This window comes from Channa argus, chromosome 17, assembly GCF_033026475.1.
Source record: "Channa argus isolate prfri chromosome 17, Channa argus male v1.0, whole genome shotgun sequence".
NCBI classification, from domain to species: domain Eukaryota; kingdom Metazoa; phylum Chordata; class Actinopteri; order Anabantiformes; family Channidae; genus Channa; species Channa argus.
This window is the reverse complement of record NC_090213.1, coordinates 12,763,396-12,789,234: the sequence shown is the minus strand read 5'-3', so window position 1 is coordinate 12,789,234 and position 25,839 is coordinate 12,763,396. Positions and strand designations below refer to the sequence as shown.

Below are 25,839 nucleotides of genomic sequence, written 5' to 3'. Positions count from 1 at the left end.
ATCTGTTTAGAGCTTACTGGCAGTACACTGAAGTCTTGCATAACTGACGTGGTAGCATATTATCCCATAATATTGATTAGGTCTAGGAAAGGACATCCAGATGCATGGAAGAATGCAGAATAGTTGTAAGTTTGCCTGCACCTTAAAAGCGTCGAGCCAGTGGAAATTAAAAAAAAATAAAAAATCAAATGCCAGCTCCAAGTTTCTTTCCATCTCCTCATGCATTTTTTTTCTGCTGCACTGCTTCCCTGCCTCTCTCAGGCTGACGTAAAGTAGATTACGGGACTGGGCATGGAATAATTCAATCCTCCCATCAATATCCAAGCTCTCACACCAGTATTTACTCTCAACCCTCTAACCTGTCTGTCTTTAATGAGGAAAGAGGACCAAGGAGGTAGAAGAGAGGCTAAAAAAATTTTACCTTCTGTTGGCATTATAGATGAAGGACAGAGACATTTCGATCTGTCATCCCAGTGTTAAAATTTCATTTAAAGGGATGAACCTGAGCTGGAGTGTTGCTAAACCCCCTTTATTTAAATTTGCTCAGCTACTTTGACACTTTTTATTTTTTAAAATAAAAGTGCTGCAGTGCATTTGTACTCTGCCTTTAACTTGCACCAAAGCTATAGATGATTTGTAGCCTCTGCTATCTCCTTCAGTTTTACAGCAACTGTACATATTTTTTTGTGTACAGACAAATAGATAACAAGAAGAAATACATTACTTCTACAATGAGAGATAAAACAGCTTCTCTTCACCCCAGTGTCTCTTTATGTGTTTTTATACTTCTCTAAGCGTGTGTCTAAGTGTCTGAGTCTTGTCAGCACTGACATGCCGGGTTACAGAGTCATTCTTCACTGTGGTTTCTTTTCCTGTGTGTTCCCTATTTATCTTCCTCAGACTTGTCACACTCAAGGAGACCAAGAAGAAGTAAAGCTTAGTACTAACACAGCATTTCGTACAATATAAGTCCTCACTATTTACAACCGAGGCACGCCTCAGACTCTGTGAAAGTTCTTTGACTTGTTTATTGTGCTCTTTTTTTTTCACCTTTCATTCATTTCTTCTCGTATTATGCTCTGCTGTTTCCATTTCCCATATGTTGCTACCTCTCACCAGAGTTTTCCTGTAGTTTATGGCCATGTGCAGTTCTAAACAATAAATGCCTTAGGTGATCTACTACATCCGAATACAGGTGGTTAGCTGACTCTAGGCAGGTCATTGGTCTTTAAACTGAAATGTTAGATTTATTCTAATATTGGAATTTTTTTTATTTTTAACTTCTTTTATTAATTTTGCTTTTTGTGTGACTCTGTCTCTCTCCTATTCTTTTTATATATCTCGCTTTATATCTTGCTTTTCTCTTTTACTCGCTCAGTGTGGATGACAGAGGTGAGTTGCTGTTGATTCCATGGGATGAGCAGAGACACAGAGAGATGGACTGGTGTGAGGCAGAGGAGTGCAGGTAAGCACTTTACGTTGTCCTTTTTCATAAATACACAATGTTATGGCACAAAGAATTACAATACTCGACAGCTGGACAACACTGAGTGAATACATCATAGTAAGCTCTCCCGATACCAATTATAACAACAACTTTTACAGTGTGGAATTGTTAAAAAGCATTCTCCACACAAGCCAGATGCTTGTGCTGGAAGATTATATGAAACAAAACATGACATGCTATTATCCAAATGGTAAACAGAACCATAACAAACCTAAAACTGAATCTAGTTGCACTGCCAAATTATGCCATTTGCCTCTTTCTGTAGGGAAGCCAACTTCATTTACAATTTTATTTAGCGAGCTCTTTTTAAATTGCTCTTTTGTGTAGTATCATAATATCAGTTGGCTATTGCGGTGAACTTGGCCAGGAATTGCAGGGTAATACACCATTGTTGTGATACAGGAATGGCAACAATGTTTAGGACTGTGTTGTTTTGCACCCGGCACGTATTTTTTTTTCTATCTAAAATCCAAATTCTTTCTATTTTTTTTTTGTTGTTGTTGTTCTGTTATTTTATCTTCTGATGCTTTTTCCCCCTCCGTGCTCTGACCCTATGTACTTCTTGAAAAGATAAACTTGGTCTTTTGTTTTCCTCTACAAATTCCATGAAAAGATCAAAACCAACAACACATTCCATCTCCCAAGACTTCACTACCCTCTCTCAGGAATCTGACTTTGGCTTCACAGACAGTCAGACTGTTAGTTGCATCAGTACATTGTTGGCTTTGATATTTTCACGGAGAAGCACAGAGACATGACATACTTGTCAACACTTGCTGATTGTTGTCAATCTCTAAATGTTTGCCTCAGAGCTGTACTGGACCAGAACTTGTTTGATGATGACAGTTTCCTGTATGAGGAGTCACCAGATTTGGTAAGGTTTCGCACAGCGAACCCCTCTGTCGAGCGGCTGACCGACTGGTACAAGAGCCGAGCCCAAGATATCGACTCCTGCTCCAGACAGGTACAACACTGCTAGCTGATCCTTATTCTCCATATTTCCATCATCAGATTTGGGGGAGGGGGAATTAGGGTGTGGGAGGTTGTGTCCATCTTTTCTGAAACTAACAATTTGACATTTCTGCTGAAATCATGCAGTGATTGGCATGTTATGCAAAGTTAAGCTCAAGCTATTTCGCTCAATTTTCTGTGTGAGTAAATGAGTGAAACAGTATTAATGGATTGCAGAAGAGGCTGTCTGAAAATATAAAGTACATCTCATATGAAATATAGCTCCAATCAGCTATATTTCTGAAATGAGGAGAACAGGGCCAACTGCGGTGCAGGAAGGTAGAGCCGTCGTCCATCAATCCCAGGGTTATTGGTTCGATCCCCGGCTCCTCCGGTCACATGTCGAAGTGTCCTTGAGCAAGACACTGAACCCCAACTTTGGCGAGTGTGTGTGTGATTGTGAATGCGAATGGGGGAAATAAGAAGCAGTGTAAAGCGCTTTAAGTGTCAATAGGTAGAAAGCGCTATATAAGTGCAGACCATTTACCATTTCAAAAATTTCTCAAGAGATTTGACATTCCAATCATGCAAATAATTTTTAGCTCTAAGTGATATAAGTTTATTTATTCAGATGAAACATTTTCACCTACCTAATTGAAACTTGAGCGGGAGAAAGAAATTAACAGACATTAGGCAATTGAGAAGATGATTGTTGCACCTTTTTTTTCACGATTGGGTTAGAACAATGTGATGAGCTAGATTCAGACTGCAAAAGAGGTGTTGCCAACCTCCATCAGTCAAGGTCACATTGCTCATATCTCTGACAATCATTATCATATTTGCCATATGGACTCCTAATGAAGAGTAAGCTGAGCCACTGTCAGATGCGTTCTGTTGCTGTAACTGAAAAATAGGATTTGATGGGACTTGTTTAGTGGAGTAATGGGATGTAACCATTGGCGCTGCCCACTCTCCACACCCACACTATCCACATCACTGCTCTGTCCTCTCTTTACCACCTTCACAGTGATGGATCAAGTTTGTCACAGTGCTCTCTTTGTCTTAGTGATGGGACTAACTAGGGTGCAGTCATATCTTTCCCCTTCATTTCTTCCTTTCAGCCCTTTCACTATAGGGGTTAAGGAGGATGGAGGAGAAGAGATTTAGGGGTCCATTGCTCATTTGTGGAGACAGCTGTGGAATTGTTCCTATCGTCCACTTAAGAGAAAACGAAGAAAAAGAAGCTGGGTGACTGTGTATACTGTTCATCTTCAGTGTGGAAGATGAACAAGGAACATATCTTTATTGTGACTTGGAGGATTTTAATGAAGAAGTGTAACAGAAATTACAAAATATGATAAGTTTCTTTTACTCAGAGTTTTTGTGAATTTTGCAAAATGACACTTGCTCTTTTTTATTTTGCTCTCTCGCATGTAACTCCAGGACCCTCTTGGGACCGTCCCTGCTTTCATGTCCCTTGTTTTTTCCTGCTCTCACACAGCCACATCTAGAAAGACATTAGAACAACTCCGCTGCAATTTGCTGAGCATTTTTTCCTTCTTCCTGCCCTCTTTACTTTTCAACTTATTTGTTCTCTCTCATTTGCACCCTCCTCCCATCTCTCATCTGGCCGTGTTCATGCTTGGGAGACTGTTTTAATGGAGGAAAATGGGGTTTGATTAAAAGGGGCGACATCAGAGGAAGCTGGAGTGTTTTAAACCAGTCACACAGCAGCAGGAAGAGAGTCACTGAATGTCAAGATTGACAAGATGACTCGGAGAGGGAGATGTACTTGGGAGAAGAAAAAAAAAACTTAGAATAGAGACACAGCCAGAAAAAAGGAAATAAGTGCTAGGCCAATGCAACATTCCTTAGTTAGATTTGAGTGTGTCACAAACACAGAAAGAGGGGAGGGCAGCACTAACAGATGTTGTGGTAAAAAAGGAAAGCAATCTCATGAAAAGTGCTGTCTGTGAGAAAGAAAATCACTAGTTATAACGGTGTGAAAGGGTAGAAATAAAGGATTTTAAAAACATGTGTTGTTTGAAACACTGTTGGCAACAAATTGCACAAAATGAGAGGGTTGCTTTCTGAGAGGGGGAAAAGCAAACAGAAAAGCCAAAGGGCCAGACAGAGTTCAGATGGAGGCCACGCATTGTGACTGTTACAGGGTTCGGTTAAGAGGTAGGAACAATGTCGATAGAAAAAATATTAATCAAAATTAAAGAGCAAATGTGAAAAAGACATTTGAAAGAAAGCACTGACATAGGACGGGAAGGAGAGACAAAGAAGGATCAAGTCTAATTGGAAAATGAAACCGGAAAGTTAGGAAATCATCTGGGGTGGTGAGAGAGAGACGAGAAAGAGACAGAGGATACAAGTTGTGTTACACAGTAGAGAAGGATGGGGGAGGGCATAGAGATGAGGTTGTAATTAAAATGTGTTAGATCTGAACATCTGAATTGTCTCCAGTTAGCTGGGGAATCTATCTCTGGAGAGCAGGGAGAGAGAGAAGGAGGGAACGATGAAGAGAACGGGGCGGAGCTGTTACTCACAGTGAGATCAATGGACTTCTCTCTCTGGTTGTGCGTAATTGCTCAGGCTCTGACTCAAGGTGATGTGGGTTTTCTCTCTCTCTCTCTCTCTCTGTGTGTGTGTCTGTGTGTGTGTGTGTACATTTTACACATGCAAGAATGTAATTATTTATTTGATGAAAATGTGTTGAGATAAGTTGAGAATCACATGGTGGCAGTGTTTGCGTATATGTGTAAAATGCAGCATTACCCACTGTGCCAAAGGGGCCGTTCCTCTCTGAAAGGTGGAGAGAAAGTAATCATCACTACAGGGCCCAGCGGCATCTGCCATTGATTGGCTAGCTTCTACAGGTGGCTGAGCATCGATTGGCTGGGTGTGCCGCCAGCATATAGGTGGTTGGATATTGATTGGTTGCTCTTCTGGATAGAATTTTATCGATCAGAGTAGCGGGGAGCCCAAAAGTGTTTTATTATCCAAGGACTAATGATTGGATATTAGTAATGACAGACAGGTATTATTTGTTTTGAATTGGTTAGGATATTGTTTTCGTTCATGTCCCTGTTCATTGACCCCGAGCAATTTTCATTAACACAACCTGCTGCTGCTTGTCAACTTGATTTTTACAACGTTGAGAGAGACAAGACAGTTTATAGAAATGTTGTGCCATACGACAGCAAAGCAAAGCCTCAAAAATGACAATAATCACATAAACAAATGGAAGATTATAAGCTTCACAAATGTATAATTGCTTTTACATATGCCCACACTGCATTGTATTAGAGTATTTAGTGTCACTGTTAATTTGTTCACCATCTATCGTATAATTAAGGGAACCGTTTGGCAACAACTGTTTGGCAAGTCTGTTTTCCTTGTATCAGGAGCCAGCAGCTGGTTAGCTTAGACTGGAAAAATCCATAGAAAAAGATATGTTGACCTATAATCTAGTTACTTTAAACATTTCTCTATATATTTATTTGTTGTTGTTTATTGTTTATTGAAATTAAAAAAATTATTTTGCTTCTCTTTTCATCAGGTTGACTGCGCTCTGTCACTGGTGCGTCTGGGTAAGGAGCGGGAGATTCCTGGGCTTGAACTCCTGTGTGATGACTTGGTCACCATGGAAACGCTAGTGTATGAGACATCATGTGAATTGAGTCTGACACTTAAAGTCCTGCAGCAGCTGGATGACATCGACAAGCTCCGTCTGCTCATGAAAAATGTAAGTGGCACCTTTTAAACCCAGAGTTTTTTAATAACATGAGATCGTGGCTCAGTGTTAGATGGGTTGGGATGCAAAAGGCCATGGGTTTGAATCCCACCCCACCAGGTGTGGCCCCGGCCAAACACCAATGGCCACCCTGATGCCATTCCCGAGCCCCGATAAAAACTGTGAGGGTTGCGGCAGTAAGGGCATCCGCCGTAAAAACTCCTGCCAAATTAACGTGCAGAACATATTTCTCTGTGGCGACCTCTGAAGGGACAAGCTGAAAGCCGTTAATCTTTTGAGATGGAATTCACCACCTCAGAAAAGGAATAAAGGAAGTCTTGTGAAATTGTGTATGTTGATGTTGCCTAAAGAACACAATGTCTGCTAAATGGAAATGGAATAGTCCAGAAAAAAAAACCAAATAGTTTGACCATGTATTTAATGTCAGTTCTAATGTAGCTAAGTTTGTTTTAATTGCTGAAATCTCTGTGACATTTGTCACAACACAAACTTTCCATCCAACAACAGCTAGAGAGCTATCAAAGCTAGTCTGGAGCAGGTACTACAGTACAAGTCCCCATGGAGTACATAATATGAGCTGTCCTCTAAGCTGTAGCTAATAACTGCCAGCTTTAGCCTATGAGGACCCTTGCCAGTAGGATCTGCCATACAGGCAGGCAGCCAGCAAATGTTGTTGACTGCACTAACACATGCTGTTTGACTGGTACTCCCTTTGGGCGCTCTGTGAGTGTGTGTGTGTGTGTGTGTGTGTGTGTGTCTGTGAGTGTTTACCAAACTTGCCTAGATTAAATCTCCCTCTTTGCCAGTGTCTGATGTCTTTCTTTATCAGAGAAACAGTACAGCAAAGTAAAATGTTTGTGTGTGGGTGTGCAAGTTTTCATTTAGCATCTGAATATTTTTTTGAACCTCATTTTTCCTGTGGATGCTCTCTTATCTCTATATCCTGAGTCTGAGCTATTGTAAGGTGGATATGAGGCCCTGCACGAACTCGACATGCATCCAAACAAGCAGATCCCACATACTCTAGTTGTCATAGTTAACATTTTGGTTTATTTGAATGTTATGATTTACTGTAAATCCAATTTACATTTGCAAATGTAAAATTAAATAACGGGTAAAAGCCTTTACTTATAATGTATGTGCTCATTGTCTCCATTCAGTTCACTTCTGCAGAATAGATGCAAGTAGAAACTCTGCATTTAACAGCAATATATTTCCTCTATGGCAGCAACACATAACTTGAGCTGGAACTTAACTTCTGGGATGACTTGATACTTGTAAGGCTAGCAGGAACAGGGGATAGACAAGTAGAAACTTGCCACAAAAACGCGTGTGTTTATGTGGACTTAAGTAACCAACTTACAGTTGGCTTTCTCTGAAAAGCTGATTTAAGTGTCATATAAATGTGAAAGCTGGTTTCCAAAATCAGGATAGGGGATTAGGGAAACTTTCCCCATGTAGATTTCTGTCGAACCCCAGTGTTTTTGCCATGTAATCAGGTTTCTAAATGGCTTTCTCCAACTGTGCATGTTTGTAACCAAAGACTGCAGAAAGGAACATGGAGCTGAGTGAAAGGCTAAATGAAAGGGGAGACCCTTAATTGGGGAATACCGCTTTGTTTAAAAACAGTTTGTCTGAAGTCCGACAGAAAATGTAACTTACACAAACTTCCTTTGCTTAAAGCTTAAATACGTCAATTTCCTCTGCTGTTTTTTTTTTTTTTTAAATTCGGGCCATTCCCGTTGTGGTTTAGCTGCATGTGTCTCGCCTTTGTTTGTCCTTCTCAACCCCAGTGCTGCTACTCTGGTACGACACAAACATATACAACAAGAAAAAAAAAGTCAGAACGCAGTGTTTTCTGTCACTGTAAAGTTAAACTCCGTGTGCCCAATTATGTCCCATTTCAGGAAGGTAATACATTTCAAAAAAACATATAAAGCCAGTATTTAGTTGTACATGGTTATGTTTTTGAAAGATGGGTAAGAGTGCAAAAGTTTGCCCTCAACCATGAGCCTTAAGAAATATCAAAGAATATCAATTTTCACATGCTGCCTGAACTGCATGTTTCGTTTTTTTGTCACCAGTCCAGCACAGAGCACTATGTAAAAGATGCCCTTCAGTGGATGGTGCCATTTCTGCACCGATGTGAAGGACAAAAGGAGGGTGCCGCTAAGTCTCTTCTCAGAGAGTACCTGGTCAGCTTGGCACAGCAAGACCTCTCCCTGCCCCTCATCATCTTCCAGCACTCCAAGCCTGACGTAAGTATCCAAACACACAAACACAATGGCGTGTCACACTTGGCTACTCGTAATTGGAGAGACGACAAAATAGGAGCACACCTGCCATTTGTGTCTGTGCTATATCAGGGCCAGAGTTATAGAGTTATAGTCCTGTGCTGTAAACATTATATTTATGACCCCATTAGGGCAGAGCCAAGGACAGGTCCCTTTGCTAATAGAAAACAAGTAGCACACACACAAATATCCAAAGGGGTGGAAAATACTGAGATTGATACAGTACTTTTGAAGCATTAGAGTACCAGTTGCTCACACCTTCATACACTTATACTGACCTCCTCTCTCCTCTCATCCAGTGCCAGCAGAAGATCATCGGGGACCCAGACCAACTGATGGTAGTTGCCCTGGAATGCATCTACAGCTGTGAGAGAGATGACCAGCTCAGTCTCTGTTATGACATCCTGGAGTGTTTGCCACAGAGGGGCTATGGGTTAGACACACAGACACACACTCACCGAGCTATGCATGATAACAAAGTCAAGTGGCTAAAAATGTTCTGAATATGTACTCCTCTGTGTACACTGTAGGTGGCAAAGCAACGTCTCCATCGTCCACTATTGCCTTGTCCAAAACAACAAATTTGTCCCAGTCCTACCATATCTTACTTTTTCTTCCACCTTTCTCTTTCTGCCACTCTCCCAGGACCTATCAATAAACCTAACTACCACGTCTTTTTCGTCTTCCTCCACTTGCACGGTTCTTTGCCTTTTCCCTCTCTATATTTCATGTTTAAATCTGACTCAGAGGCACCATCAGTTAGCCTAGCTGCAGTCTATACACTCCTTCCCCCCTCCTTCTATTGCTGTCTCTGCCCCTCTCTCCCCTCCCATAATACATTATATCTCATATGGCAAGAGGGCCTGTCCTTTACCTCTCCCATGAGGCTATGTGGGTATGTAGTGCATTTGAGGGAAAGTGAAGGATAATAAAAGAGGGGGGAAAAGTACAAAAGAGAAAATTGTTGATAAAATGGACCTGTGTCACTGTAGCTTAAATGATTCATTCATAGATGGGTTATCCTTTCTGTGTGCACCTTAATTGGAAAATAGAATTACTACTATGAGGAGTGCTTGGTGTCTCTTGGCTGCAATGAAGCCGCCATACTTTTCAGCAAAGGTTTCTTTTATCCTTTTGAACTGGCTCACGCAGCTCGCTTTAGCTGCGCTGTGGTGTGCTGTGCTGTGATCGTATGCATTTCCACTGCACACTCGCAGTGGGGGATAACTGCACTGAAACAAGATTTTATGGGACTACTCGGGAGCACAGCCACACTCAACCTAGGTTTATTGTTGTGATAATTTGAACAAGTGTAATGCAGTCAACTAAATGTGCCATTTACTGCATTAAGCCTTCCACCTATAACACAAAGCCAAGCAGATATAAAGTAGTTTTGTTGCACTTGTTTAATCTTATTTTTTTTTCATTGCGTACAGTTAAGTTAACCACTTTAGCTAATTCACACAAAACTGTATCTAGCTCTCATCAATGCACTGGAATCAAAAAAGGTCTCACTTTCCTCTGGAATTTGTAATTTTATAAGATCTGGTGGCATTTATTAATGAGTCAGCAAATATGTAATGTTATGCGATATGTGGGTTTCACCTTTTTAGCCCACTGAAAAAATACTGAAACATTAATTACCTCACAGAACTGTCATCAGCAGTTAATTTACTAGTCTAGCTCTCTGTAGAGTATAAGGTTTCTACTATAAGTAGGTAATTTTGAGTGTTAGAGCTATGCATTATGAACTTATTTAACTATTGAATTATTATAACTTTCAAATTACCCATAATTGATGCTCCAATTGTGCAGAAAGCTTTGGTTGCATTTCCTCAAGTGTTTACCTGCCACCGCAATGTAACACAATGTAGGCGTATGAAAATTTGTTGGTCGCAATTGTACAACTTGAAAATTACATTTAACAAATTAATCTGTGGTTTTATAAAAGAAAAGCACTTGACACACACAAAAACAAAACACTGCAGACAGTGACGCCTGTGGTACCCTGTTGGTTTGCGGTGCTGGAAGAAACTGCACCTACCTCTTATTGGGTGCAGAGCTGCATGTTAGAAGCTTTAGACATGTGAGTGTTCTGCTTTGCGTTCTAAAGTGTTCCGAAAAATAAAGAGCTTGTGAGAGACACAAGTGGAATAGAAGCTGGACAAAGGAGCAGAGGTGGGCATGTGGTAGAATGTTTTCAGTGTTTTGATTCCATTCAAGAAAGGAGGTGCAGTTTGTCTCATTGAAGAGCTTTTTCGATTTGGATGTGGCACAATATCAGATATATTTAGCGTTGTAACTGGTCACTGAATTTAAAAAGTCACAAAGAAGGGAAAAATAAGGGAAATATTCAGTTAGATGAAATTGTTAAATGGCAGTTGAGCTTATTAACTTTCACAGGGTGTTAAATTACCTGACTGCAAATAATAGTCATATACATTTCAGACTTCCACAGACGTCCTTCCCTTCTCTGTAGTGTTTGGATTAGTAGTGCTGCAAGACTACTGTATATGTCTCCAGCTTCACATCTCTCCCAGGAGTTATTTCTGTGACTTTCTAAGCTCCACACTTTCCTCCCCACCCTAGAATATTGCAGATTTGTGAGCTAGAAAACTTGACTTGATAATTATAACCCAATTTACATTTTTAAAAAATTTTTTCTCCTTTTTGAGAAAATGTATTATGTCTAAATCTGCTCAAAAGAATGTAATGTATGCTCACTTTGGAGAGTGGGAAATTAAAGAATGGGCGAGGGATTAGGTGGTGAGAGACATAGGGAAATAGAATGAATCTAAAAGGGGTATTAAAAAAAAAAAAAAGGACGAGCAGGGAAGTAGCAACACACATTGACCAGAAGAAGGATGAGAACGATACAAAGAAACAATAATAAAAAGATTGTGTTAAATCACTTACTCACTCACACACATACACACACACACACACACACACACACACACACACACACACACATATATATATATATATATATATATATATATATATACACACACACACACACACACACACACGTTAACACACACACAAACACAGAAGTTTGTTTCATTAAGGTCAGTACTCTAGTGAGGGACAGGCTAGTGTGACCCAGAATCCTTTGCCTCAAGGCAAAGCATCGTGGGATTTTATTTTTAGTGGGAAATCAGTACAGCCTCACAGTGGTAGGCTGCGTGCACACACACACACAGATATATCTGTATATATACAGAGTACACTGTGTACAGTGTACAAGCATACTGTAAATACACACACCGGCTTGCTGACTTTACACACAATTATGCAGACAATATTGCTTTACTTTTCTTACTACAGATTTTGACATGAACATAAAGTAACAACTAGTTTTGTGTTTGTATGTCCTCATACAGGCCAGAGACGGATGTCACAGCATCGCTACATGATCAGGTGGACAAACTTGAGAAGCACCTCAGGTACCTCTCCCTCACACCATATTTTCTTCTTCTGTCTTCTCCTGTCCACCCCGTGTAGCCTCTTTAGAGGCTTTAATTTAAACCAATTTAATTTAAAATAAATTAGGTTTTGGGCTGTAACACATAAACAAGGAATCTGTCTTGTTATTCAATCATAAATCTCCTTTGTCCACATTGTCAGGGAATTAAAGCATTTAAGAGAACAGTTCTTTAGTTTAGTGATTAAGTCTGTGTTGCTTGGGAAATGTTCACTTTGAAACTCTGCTTGTTATTTTCCACCACCATTATGGGTCTGGAAGAAAATACCTTGAATGTTAAGAGACATAGATACACAGTCATCTCTCTCTCACACACACACACACACACACACACACACACACTTTGTATCAAAGGACCACTTTCTGTCCCATGGTATTCAAACAGCCCCAGGCATTTTCTCTTTTACAGGTTAAAATCACCTACGTGTCTCTTTCTCTCCGTTTTTCCTTTTCTCTCTCTCCCTTTTACCCCTTCCCTGAGGGTGAACATCTGAAGATAGAATGATGAGGAGAAAGTAAGGAGGATAAGGATAAAGCCAAGGATGGGAGCCTGATGTTGATGGGAATGCAGATGGTGATAAAGAGGAGGCAGCAAGAGCAAAACCTGTGTTAGAGCTTAGTGTTGGCCATTACAGACCAATAGCTGCATTTATTTACACACAGAAACAATCAACCAGGCCCAGGCACACCCTGGAAAGTGCGCATGTATATTTGGAGCTGAAGCATTGTAACTCAGACACACACTTGTACCCAGATGAATCAGGCAGTAAATGCGAAGTGTCTGCTCTCCGTGCGCCTCCAGAATAAAAGCGGTTTTCAGCTGCTGCCACTACCACTTGCCAACAAATTCACATGTGCACTGGGAACATGCAGACACCCCCCACCACACACACACACACACACACACACACACACACACACACACACACACACACACACACACACACACACACTTGCACCAGTGCACATACACACCTATGGTTATGGATATGTTTTGGTAACACACACAAGCACCTGTTTACTATGGTAATGAGTTGCAGCAGAGAGGGAGCATCTGTAGCAGCACAACCCCATCGAGACTGGGGTGCCATGCTAGTCCCAGACATGCAGAGGTATACATACAAATCCTTTCTCCCTCAGTCAAGACTGCCAATATTCATATGCTCTAAGATGGACACAAATGTACAATTACAGAGTAGTGCCGTCTTGTTCGTTCTTAGATTTATGTTTGCTCCTTTTTCTTGCTCTGTACTTTCTGTAGCTGCACTGTGGCTTACAAATGACTCTCAGCTGCCAAAATAATGAACAACTTACAGCTTACACATCTTTGGTCTTTTTTTTTTTTTCTTCTTATGTTTCTCTTCTTTTGTCATTTCCTACTGTGATACCCACTGCTGTTGATCATCATGTCGACTCCTTTTACTGAAAGACAGTGCTGATTAACGTGACTCGGAAATGTGTATTTTTCTATTTTATGTATTTCTTGTTTTAATTCGTATCATTGCATGTCTGCTTTTACATGGCTTGCATCTGTGCTTGTGTTTGACAGTGTGGTAGAAGTTCTGGAGAAACATGGTCTGCAGAAACCCATCTCATACGTGAAGAACAGCCAGAACAGTGAAGAGGAAGCATACCAGCTGATGGTCAAACTGTGCCGCCACACCGGACGCAAGTATGGACGCAAATACGCATACACAATTTAGATTCTGTCTATAGATCGCATGAACAACACCATACACACCATACATTTACACATTTGTGTTTGAGTAGAAACCCCCCAGTGAGTGAGACGGTGTGGAAAGGTCTACTGCAGGACCTGCTTGACATGCAGCAGAATGTCTACACGTGTCAAAAACCAGAGACCTGTCACCAGGTATTGCATCCCAGCCCAACACACATGTCTGTATTCACATTTCACACCTTAAATGACCATTTGGTATCTGATTCACACATAACCTCACCATCTCTTGAACCTCTGAATTCGGTGTTTAGATTAAATAAAATATGAAATGGTGTCAAAACTATGGTCAGTTAACAACAGCAGCATCTGCTGACTTCTGTAGGTCTTTGTTGAGTCCCTGCTGTGTTCCAGCCGTGTGGAGAACGTACGCCTGGCAGGACAGCTCATGCACTGCTCCAAGGTACATTAAAGATGATTTGCAACTCTACTTCAGAATACATTTCTACTCGCCATTGATGTCTCCACATATTAAACCAACCATAAAAAAATTCAAATTCTAAAGTCTCATTGATTGTTTTGACTTGATGTTTCCAGTTTAGTCAAGATGTTCCCGTCAGCTTGTCTTTCCGGGGTAAAGGTTATGGTCTGAAGGTGGCCTACGACAGCAGTGTGGAATTGGTGTTGGCTGCTGCCAGAGAATACTTCAACTCTTCCACAACCCTGACAGACCCCTGCATGGGCCTGGCCAGGTAAGGAGAATAATAAGGAGAAAAATTATAATGGTTTATTCAAGATTCAAGATTGAATCTTGGATCTTGAAAATTCTGACCTTTGTTGTAGATGTAAAATGTAGTCCTGTGTGGGTAGTTGTATGTTTGTGCCCACATGGCTAACTAGGAATAAAATAAGGATCACTGCTTTTATTTTGTTCCCTACAGTATGTCACATGACAGTTAAACCAAATATAAGTATTTGTATATCAGGGTGTGTGTGTGTGTATGTGTGTGTTTCTTTGGCTGGTTGCAAACTCAGAGGGGGGCCTGTAGATGTCTGACCTTACCGTATGTTCCTAATGGGGAAGTGGGACAGTAATTGGGTCGTCATTCATTTATAGCAACTAACTCAGAGGCCCCCCTCCACACAGTTGGACAACATCATCCATTGTAACGCTCCCACTGTGTTTGCGTGTGCATATGTGCGTTTGTGTTTGTTGCATGTGATTTTCAGATGTGAGACAGAAAGTAGTGTTTGAACTTGTGCCTGTAGCTCTGAAATTATTGGTGCATACAGACTGATCTGGCCTATGTCATTCAGATTAAAATAACTGCTCCACAGACACACATTTTATCCCGTGTACTAAATGCACAGATGCTCAGACAGATACACAAACTGCACCTGGGTTTGTCCTGAATAAATGCGGTCAATAGTATTTAGCACAAGATTACACAAGGAAAAAGTGACCCTTCTGGAAATAACACAGGGATCCCCTCCAACTACTACAATGATATAAAAACATCCCTCCTGACTGAGAGAAGAGCGCCACAATCAGACAAATGGACTTAGAGGTGCTCATAAACAGATAAGGAAGTAGACAAACAGCAAGAAACATAGTGTCACAACCTTAAACTTAACAAAAGGGTAAAATCTCATAGGTAGTAAAAAGGTGCAGTAAACAGTACTTTTAATCACCATAGATTATTGACTTGTGTAATATAAAAGTTGCTGAATCTAGTGACAAATGAACAGAGGTTTCACCCAACACAGCCATTCTCATCAGTTCAGTTGGATCTTCTAAGGTCTATCATCTTTATCGTTTTAGTGTTACTGCCCACTGGTTAAATGCTTTTGTTTGTTATTTTTTAAAAGCCCCCCCAAAAACCCTGTTCCCTACATATCCAGTATCTAGCTGCAGACAGACACGGACTTTTGACATTTTAGGCCTTATTGCTCAGTTTCAGTCTTTTTGTGTTGATGGTTCACATTAACTGCCACACATGCACAGATTTAACAGAAGTGTGAGACACGTGTGTAGAGTAAATAATAACAACATTTGTATGACATTGAAATCACAAAACTTCCTACGAAGTTGAAATATCTTATAATATGCAGTAAAAATAGTATGAATGGAAGAACAAGTCCAAAATGGATGTTTCATTTCATTGCTGGTTCTGTCTCTCATCTGCAAGACCTTGTATGAGAGAGGGAGAGTGCTAGAGTGAAAACTGACGAATAAATGAAGATATAAAAAGATAAAAATTCTAGGATAATGTGTCAGTATGCTGCTGCTCTGTGTGCTTCTGTACAATGGTAGTTTGGTCAACACAACGGCAAGGTATTATGGTTTGTTACTGGCATATAAATGTTGTGCTCTCATGTTTGGTGTTCAACAGAAAGTGGTTATATATAAATTATCTGTCCAACAGCTCGTGATGCAAAGCTCATGTTGAAATTTCTAAGGTTGTCTCGACACACAACACACATTCTCACAGATACTTCACTGCATGAGTACATAATCAACATGCCCTCTGCTCTGTCTCTCGATCACCCATCTACAAACTTTCCTCTGTGCTCATTTGCCAGGACAAACCCCTCATATCTGGCAAGAACACCAACCATGTTCAAAGAGTGGGAAGCTGTGTGCCGAGTGTTTTGCAGAGTGTGTGTGTGTACTCCAGTTAACAATATGGAGTCATGCTGTGTTTGAGATGCTTTGAGACGTTTTGTCCTCTCTGTTCATTCATTGCTCATTAACTGTGAGAGTTAACGAAAGCTGTGGAATCCCAGGGACAAGTTCCCTCCTCTCCGGTCTGCTCATGCTGACGTTCATTATGGGATTTTTGTAATTTGTAAATAATTTACTAATCTATTTCTTTTCTTATGATATGTGCTCTTTATTGCTTTCTGTATATTTAAGTAATGGAAAACCAAGAAAATGAGTGTGGTTGAATTTTAAACAGACAAACACGCACACACGCACACCTACACACACTTTCAGTGTGAGTACTGTTACATATGCTAAGCGATGTACTACATAATCCTATTAAGGGTAATGAGTGTGGATTTTGTTGCAAGAGAAGACTCCCCTGCTGTAGGTCTGTCAAATTAGCCTAGACTTTGTAAATAAATCCATCTGAGTGGTCGTAATATGTTTCTGATCACCATGTTAGAACTTCACAGACTAAAAGCACTTTTTTGCTGCAGCTTGAAAAATCTGTGTGAAAAAAAGTAAAACTCATTTAGTCCTTCCCACTCGGTTTGACATGCAGTCAATTCAGTTGCTCTTGCTTTTGCAAATGTTTTCTGCAGCTCTGTGAGATGAATGTAGGAATAGACCTGTTTTAAGTGTCACAACTCCATTGCAGTTGTGTGTGTCTCCTGTTTAAACAGACTTCCTTTGATGTAGAAAACAGTTAATGAGTTAGACTTTTTTTTATTTCACCTTTCCGCCCCAATAATTAAGGGAGTAGTTTAGCATTTTTGGGATATTTTCTTTTTGGTGGAAAGTTTGAGGATAAGTACTTTCTTATTTTAATTTTTAACATGAAGGTACGTCCATCACCGTTTTAGCTTTGCTTAGCATAAACACTGTACGCTACAGGGATTGTGCATATTTAAGCTGAACTCTGTAACGTTTTTCAAAATGTGTTTTATTAGAAAAATGCTCTCAAATGTGTCTTGTTGTGGGGAGCTGCTGTAAAGACTCCCATTACAGCACTGGTAAGAGACTAGAAATATTCCCTTCTAAAAGGTTTTTAAACGAGGTTCACCTTTCTAACCTCTCTTATTGGTACATTTTGCAACCTTTTATTTATTGCAATTTGACAATAACTATTACCTGAAGTGCTGCGCAGAGTGAGGCATTGTGTAGCAGATGGTAGAAAAGCAGAGCAGAGCAGGAAGAGGGAGGGTTAGCAGAGCAGAGTGGATTGAATTTGAGTGTCACACTAGTGTTTGCTTGAGTTAAATATTGTAGCCTTAAACAAATGACATATTATTAGCTAAGCTAACTGGGTGCTAGCTATAGCCTTAAGGCAGTAAAGAGTGGATCAATCTTCTCACCCAGTTCTCCACAACAAACAGGAATGTCTTTTTTTTTTTTCATTTCTTTTTTAGGGTTTGTCAGAGTTTATCTAATCCGACTGGTCTGTAGATGAAATGTAATCATGTTTTCGCTGTTTTAACTGTTTCTATTAGGGTGTGTCTCCAGCTGATCACAGACTGCCCCCCAGCCATCCAGGAGGAACTGGACCTCATCAGTGCCCTCAGCCAGCTGGAAGACTTTAGTGTCAGCATCCTGCCACTGCAAGGTAGTAATGAATTATTATTCATGAGTATGTCAAGGAGTATAGAATTGCTTCTGTCAACCAAAGGTGTTTATATTTTAAAATCGTGTAGTGCAGTTTTAGGAGTCAGTCAGGAGTCAGGAGTCAGTCAGTTTATAATTTCAACTCTTCACACACAGAGGATGAAACTGCTTTGTCCCCCACCTCAGTTATCCATATACCATGCAGCCTTTCTCCCTCCCTGCAGGCAGTGTTTCCATCCCTCCATATGCCGCTTCTTCTTGCCACTATATCAAAATATATGGTTATTTATGAATCAACTGTTGAGCAAACAACATCTGCCTGATGGCCTAATTAGGATTGAAGTGTTTGGTATGTGTGCTCTCTTGTACACACACACACACACAAACACACACACACACACACACACTCGTCCTTTTTTAAAATCATCTGTAAACCTGTACAATCAATATTCACCTCCATGTGCTTTCTTTCTCCCCTGGCTCCGCATCAGTACCTTACCGCAGCAGTTTCCGGGCATCGCTCTCTGTGTAAAAGAAACAGTGGAGCCAGAATGATCCAGCTTGGCCCCTCTTTGACTCACCTCTGAACCGAGGTGTAGTTTGCCCCCAAGGCCTGTGCTCTCTCCTCCCTTTGCCCTCATCAAACTGAGCTGCTGGCAGAAAACCACTGTCACGGAGAGAGTAATAAAGTGCCATTGCTCTCTGTCTTATCCTTTCTGTCCTTTCTCACTTCCCTCTGCATCTCTTATTGCCTAGGTTTTATTTTTTCCACTTCTCCTTGACTCCATTACTCTTATTCCTCTTTCTCCTCATTCTCTGCACTTCACTCGCTTTATTTTTCCCTGCCCACTTATTCCTACCTTAGAGACAAAGCGAGAACAGGGCAGACTTTAGGGATAAAGTATAAGAAAAAAGGAATGAAGGAAAAACAAAACAATAGAAAAAAAATAATAGAAAGTGTGAAAACAAAAATGAATTTTGGCCAAATAAAACTGTCCAGTTAATACTCAGTGATAATTGCCTAAAGTCTAGTTTGAGGACTCAGGGCCAGAGTAGCTCAACAGTTCTGTATTGCCTGCAGTGTCCTCATATTATTTATTTGTACTGACACAAGGACACATGCAATGAATTGTACACACACATAATAAAGAAATAAATAACATTTTTCATTTCAGCTAATGTAAAAGTCACATCCCTTTTACTTTGTACACTCACAGATAAACACAAAAGTATTAAGTGAAATGATTTGAGCCTAGGTAAACTGGAGCTCTCCTGCAGAGCCTAAGGCGATGCTTCATAGATACAACCCTTTCCCAGAATTCCCTCTAGGCCTCGCCCAGAGTGATGCCAAGGCAGCACCAAAAATGCTATGTTTGAGGTTTTCAGCGCAAGTGTAAAGAAATATGGTCATTGTTTTTTTTTTTATCTTAAACTCAAAATAAGTACATTTAAAGTAGATTTTAAATTAGCAAATTTTTTAAGCAATCTCATGCATTGTAAGCAGTGACCATCTGAAGTGCTTGGCAGAGCTTCACGGAGTGAAGCGCAGTCCAGTATGTCAGGGGAAAAGAAGGGTGATAACGAGTCTAGTGCTAGGATTACTGTAAGTTAAGTGACATATTTTCACTTAATGAGCTTCGAATCCCAAATCTGGTGGACTGTAAACTGTTTTGAGACTTTTTTATCCTTCTATGTAAATAACTCAGTCTTGATTGTAGGGCTGGATTATATATTGATTTAAAAATTAATTACAATTTTAGTTTTGAATGATATGAAAAATAGCTAAATCAAACATTTTAGATTCTTACCTTCTTCACTGTCACTCGAACGGCAACAGTCCTCTGGAGTTATGACAGTGATGTTAGCTGTCGGCATTCCCTTGGAGATGCTTGCACTTGTTTTGACTTGGCTAGTCTACAAGATGGAGTTATGGCTGTCACGGTGGGTGAAGACAACCAAAAGAGGGCATGTTACCTCAGGGACATGTCAGATATCCCAGCTCATTTGTACTTTGCATGTCTTTGTGTACAGGCTTCACATTTAAGGAAAGTAACACTGTTTTTCTATAATAGCTATAGCATAACCCACTTGTTATTAAAAGTTACTACTTAATGTACACTGTTAATGCTTTCAAGGTCATGACAGAGTGCAGAGTATCACTTGATGTATTTTTACTTTGTGCTTTAATTTGATTTTATATTTAACTTGATTTTATTTCTTTTAATATATGTGTATATATATATAATATATTTTCCTTTGTTTGATAATAATAACTTTATTTATAAAGCACTTGTTATTATTATTATTACAGTATATAACCTTTGTTCAGAGCCCAGTATAAAATTATGAGTAGCTGTTACTGTTGGTGCACGGCTTCTCCTGGTTTTTACTTTACAATGTTTACAGTATGTAAAATACAATATGCGAATGATGTGTTTTTAAATTAATTTAACACATATGGCCTTAGGGAAAGTTACGTTTTGTCTTTAGTTTATACAGACAACATTATTACTCTGACATAAAAAACATATATAACTAGTCATGTAGAGAATGTTTGCTATTTTTGCCTAAAAATTAATTGGGTGCTTTAAATAATGTATCAAAATTGTTGCTGATTAAGATTTAATCATTGCAGCTTTAACTTTGTTTTTCTATTAATCAAATTTCCACTTACGTTTTCCATTTAAAATGTGTTATCCTGTAAGTGCTATATTTCTTTTTCTTTTGTGGCTAATTGAACAAAATTGCATATTGTCAATAATAGTCAGTGTGTTGTTAGGGTTAGGCTGTAATGTCACATACAGCGCAACACTTAATTATTTTCCTGACTTTGTGACAGCAGCTGCATAATCCTTTATGCGTATTATATCAGTTTTGACTTGTTCCAGAATTAATGCAGTAATTATCAAAACATTTCCTAACCCTGTTCCCCCTCTGTCTTCCTCCCCCTCCTCCCAGTACGCCTGCGATCAAACCGTCTGTCTATCATTAAGGAGTGCATCGCCCACTGCTCCACAGCCTACAAGCAGTCCACTACTCTGCTGAATCTGGCCTCTCTTCTTCGCATGGCAGGTACCTAAAGACACACACAGCCAAACATTTTCTGACACCACTGACCTCATCACGTCATTATCTTCCTTCCTTTTTTTATTTAATATGTTAAAAGTGTGTTTGAGGTTAACATTGAAGCACCCAGACTCTTCTGTGGTGGCAGTTTCATGACAAAGCTCATGAGATTAAGTGGAAGAGGACCACCACCCACATGACGCCCTGAGATGCACCCTGACATGCGTGGGTACTTTGAGCAGACGCATTGACAGTTCTCACACATGAGGCAAATTCGTCTTCCTGAGCAATGATGTAGCTTGCAGGCAAAAATACAGACACTCACAGACACACATATCCTGAAGAAGCGAGGTAGTTTCCTTTCTCAGGCTTGTACAGTAGGTTAGCTCACTGATGTAATGTAGTTTTAATTGTCAGGAACAGGTCCGTTGCAAGGCGATTAAGTAATATCTGCTCACCAGTATTTACAATTTAAATAAAAAAGATGGATGGAATGTATTTGAATGGCAGTAATTTTTTACATATTTGTTAGATTTATGTGAGGTGGTTGTTGACTGGAACGTCTTCATTCTGTGGTCATTTTTGTCCCCGTTTAGGGCTCAACATGCGCTCGCTATTACTTTTAGCTAATAATATTTTAGATATATAATAATAAAATAATATCTTGCTAGCAGAAGATTGGAAATCCATTAAAATTATTATTAATATAAATCTCTAAATTGTTAGAAGTGTGACCCTTGCTCAGAACGAAAGCGAATAGCTCTGCAGTATTGCCAGATATTTCATGAATAGCTTCAAAGCATGTCTCCACAATAAGTTACGTCTTTTCTTAATAAGGAGAATTTCATTTTGTAGTAACCATAATTAAAAATTCTTGACTGAAAAAAAAATGTTTATCCTGGTCAAATTTGGTAATTCCGAATTAGATTTTTTAACAAAAAAATCGGATGAGCTTTCATGTCTCCCTGTTTGGATTACAAACTGCAGAACACACAACATGGCAATTCATTGATTCAGCAATACAGTCAATGCAACAGATGAAAGAAAGGGACGTGTAGGCTATTATTTGGTTGATTTTTAAATTCTTAGATAAGGTCAAGAAGTTAAAAATATTAATATTTTTATATAACACATTCCCAGCATGTGGGAAAGACCAAGAGGTATCCTGTTATTTCTCGACCAAAAAAAATGACAAAAACATTACTGTCTGTGTGAATCTCTCTCTATCCATGGGTTTTTGTCTTGCTTCAAGAATCGGAACATTTTCTTCCATGTCTGTCTGTCTGTCTTTCTGTTGCCTTCCTTTCTCCTCTGTCCTTTACCTCTTAACTCGCAGCTCATTCTGTCCCCTCTCTCTTTCTGAGGCCTGTCACCAGCTAAAAGAAACCTGCTACTAGCCTGGTGGCATTTCTCTGCCTGTGCTGCTCACTTTCAGTCAGCAGGCAGGTCTCACTGTGTGGTTTTAGAAAAAAGAGGGATAGGGAGATGAGAAGAGGAATGAACACATTTTTAAATAAATAAATGCAGGGGGGAGGCTTTTGAAGGGTGCATAGCTCCAGGGTTATGTGGTGAATATTTAATGCAGGTATCACCAGCACACCAGTTACAAACCCTAAGGGTTCAGTTCCTGTCTCAGTCAACAGAAATGCTCTGTAAATGATTCAGTCTTATGGCACAATGGTGAGGAAAAACTTGTTTTTGTCTGAATTAATCAATAATTATGTTTCCAAATGAGAATTCAATTGTTCTGACTTGGATGCAGTAAAAACGCTTTATGAGGTTATGTCATAGTTTAAGCTTTTTAACTTTTTTAACCTTTTCATGCCACCATTTGATCGTCCCTTCAAGAACAGGTAGAGGCTTTAGTTCAGTTTCCAGGATGTCTGATTTAAATGGTCTTGAAAATAAGGTCAGAAGGTGTCTTAATAAAAGCTTCTGGTCTAAAAGAAAACAGGGTGAATGAAGGCGTACACACACACACACACACACACACACACACACACACTTATTCATAAAGTGCACACAAACCTGCTAGAAGTTGAAGCCTTGACTTTTGAAGACTTCCATTCACCAGTAACTCTGAAAATATTTGACCAGCACCTTCTTTCCCCTTTGCAGTAAACACTGCATTTCTGTCTGTCCCTTACTCTGCACACAAACCTATGCACACACACGGACAGACCAATACTATCGCATTTCTTCATCTCAACTGCTGTTGTTTGGTCTTCAGTGCACAGGTTTTTCAGAAGTTCTGTTTCTGCCTGTGCCTCTTTTGATCATCCTGTCGTCTCCTTTTTGTTTATTGAGCTTACACTTTGATGAACGGTTGTCCTAAGCCACCACATGAATGCTTATACCAAAACACAATCCCACCACCACTAAGATATCAAACTTTTATACTTAGTGGGGCAGTGGGTTAGTATTTTTTTGCATTTCATAACATGTCTTTAAGATGAACAGACACAGCAATAACCTCATTTTTGAAAACAGATTATTATGTTCTCTCGGGCTTGGTCTGCGGTGCAGCTAAAACATTAACATTTCCTTATGTTCTAACCTTGAGCCCATGACTGTGAATGTCGTCAGATGAAGACTAAATAAAACGTTAATTAAGGCTGATGTTTTAAGTGATATGAGGTTGGCTGTGTTAGCTTTGACATAGTGACATTACTCCAGTTTATACAGAACACTTATGTTTCTGTGCATCTCTCCAGCACTGATGTCTGCATAAATAAATCTGTGTGTGTGTGTGTGTGTAGGAGATGATGAGGCCACACGAAAAGGTCAAGTGCTGACCCTGCTGGCAGAGCAAGCTTTTCAGTGTCTGGACTTCAAGGCCTCTTACATCCACTGCCAGGACCTCATGGCTGCAGGTATTGTAGTTGACACAACGAAACTGTGAATTAGTGCACAGCCAAGAAGTTGACAGAAGTAGCATAATGCACACTGAAGCTTTTAGAGAAACTAACCCTTGTTTATATCAGCCATTTTTCCCATTAGCCTAACAGAACTCTAAACACTTGCCAACCCTTTCATTATCTCATTGAATTGTAACTGAAACCTATTTAACCTGCTTCATCTAACCATAATTCAGAGTCAGCATCATAAACAATAAACTTGTGAACAATAAAACAGCAAGAGCAAGATTTTGGTTACACTGGGGTGGATAATCTAGATATGGCATAGCTTCATGTTTTTTATTTTTTATTTTATTATATCTGTTTTGAATGTAAATATTAAATTCTCACTTAATAAGCAGTGTCAGTGTCATACCAGAGATAAATACAAGTACTTAATCCACATGTGATGTGTAGGTGAGAGGGTGTGGAACGTGTGCTGTATGTGAGTTTCCTTTTTTCAGAAAGTTGTCATCCTTAATTATAATGTAACACAACACAACAGGTCCCTTTGCCTTTAATTACCACCTATTGTACATAGTGGCTCTTTCAGAATAGTTAAAGAACTTGGCTTATTCAAAAACTCAATAATCCACCTACTGCATCAGCACCAGTGAAGCTCATTAACCAGCACATTTCTTCCTTTTTGTAATAATCACACCCTGAAAAGCAAATCCAAAAACTGACCTCTGAAGTCTTTTCCTCCTCATGCATTGCTATGCAGCCTCCAGAAGTCATGGGTTAACCATGAAAGTAATACAGCAACACAGAGCAACATGTCAGTGGACACCACTGCCAGCACCCTCCCTGTCTTTATTACTATGATTTATTACTGTGTAATAATTTGTACCCTGCTAATTTTATTTTGATTTATTTATTAGTTTTTTTAATCTATTTACTTTTCTTACCCATGTAATATTTTAAAAAAAAACTCACAAACACACCCACAGAACCTTCTCTCTTTCTTACAGTCTCTCTCTCACACACACACACACACACCACTTAACTAAGTGCCTACATCTCCTCCCCTCATACTTTTGTTAATGCTTTGTGCTCATTATTGTCTTTCACATGTTGTTCTGTGTTAGATTATGTGCATCATTAAACAAAAATAACTGATAGGGATGACAGTCAGAACTACAATGGAACTAAAATGTGCCCCACCCAAGTAATATCTGAAACTTACTTTTAACCAGCAGAACAAACATAATGAAACACTAGAAGATGCCAAAGAAAAAATATGTTTTTAACTTTATTAAGTTAGCTGAAAAACACAAGTTTATCTATAGTGATTGGAGTTTGTGGTAACCACAGCTGGCTCTTCATATGTTCTTTAATAATCACACTTTGGTCTGGGACTTCCTTTATGCTGGTGTTTATAGTGACTTATTTTACGGTTTCAGTCACATTAGAAGTACTTGCTCTGGTAACCTTACATCCATCCTCAAACAGCAAAAATCAAAGTAAAGTACTTGGGCAAAACAAGAATCAGGAGAATGATATCATAATAAAATTCCATTCTACACTGTTGTCTCCTCAAACCTTCCCAGAAGGGACTTAAAGTGGTTACTGTGAAAATTATTATTTTTTTTGTCCAACCAGGTTTCATGTTATGCCACAGAGAAATGAAAGTGAATAGGATTTCACTGGATTTTCCAACAGCACTGAGTATCGGGAGACTGTGTGGAGGGAGAGAGGTGTTGGGAAGAAAGAGAAGGTGTAATCAGATAAGCACCAGTGTTCTCTTTCTGTGAACACAGTGGGAATAATTGAATCTGTTTGTGAGAATGAAGTCGGGATGCAGTGTTGATTTGCGACTGCTGAAACAAACGTAGCAGAAATATGTATTAATATCCCAGGGGCTTGGAAGGTTACACTTTATTGTAT

The 25,839-nt window shown here is 39.6% G+C and overlaps 1 protein-coding gene across 1 annotated transcript in view; it reads left to right on the top strand.

Moving 5' to 3' along the window:
* Positions 1-25,839, top strand: part of nbas (NBAS subunit of NRZ tethering complex) — a 138,808-nt gene that overhangs the window by 32,597 nt on the left and 80,372 nt on the right. The window contains exons 22-34 of the mRNA XM_067481454.1: positions 1,379-1,465; positions 2,318-2,471; positions 6,027-6,212; positions 8,306-8,479; positions 8,815-8,948; positions 11,902-11,964; positions 13,552-13,674; positions 13,773-13,875; positions 14,066-14,143; positions 14,278-14,432; positions 17,878-17,990; positions 20,948-21,061; positions 23,815-23,928. Of these exons, the coding sequence (XP_067337555.1) occupies positions 1,379-1,465; positions 2,318-2,471; positions 6,027-6,212; positions 8,306-8,479; positions 8,815-8,948; positions 11,902-11,964; positions 13,552-13,674; positions 13,773-13,875; positions 14,066-14,143; positions 14,278-14,432; positions 17,878-17,990; positions 20,948-21,061; positions 23,815-23,928 (1,598 nt within the window). The remainder of the gene's footprint in view (positions 1-1,378; positions 1,466-2,317; positions 2,472-6,026; positions 6,213-8,305; positions 8,480-8,814; positions 8,949-11,901; positions 11,965-13,551; positions 13,675-13,772; positions 13,876-14,065; positions 14,144-14,277; positions 14,433-17,877; positions 17,991-20,947; positions 21,062-23,814; positions 23,929-25,839) is intronic.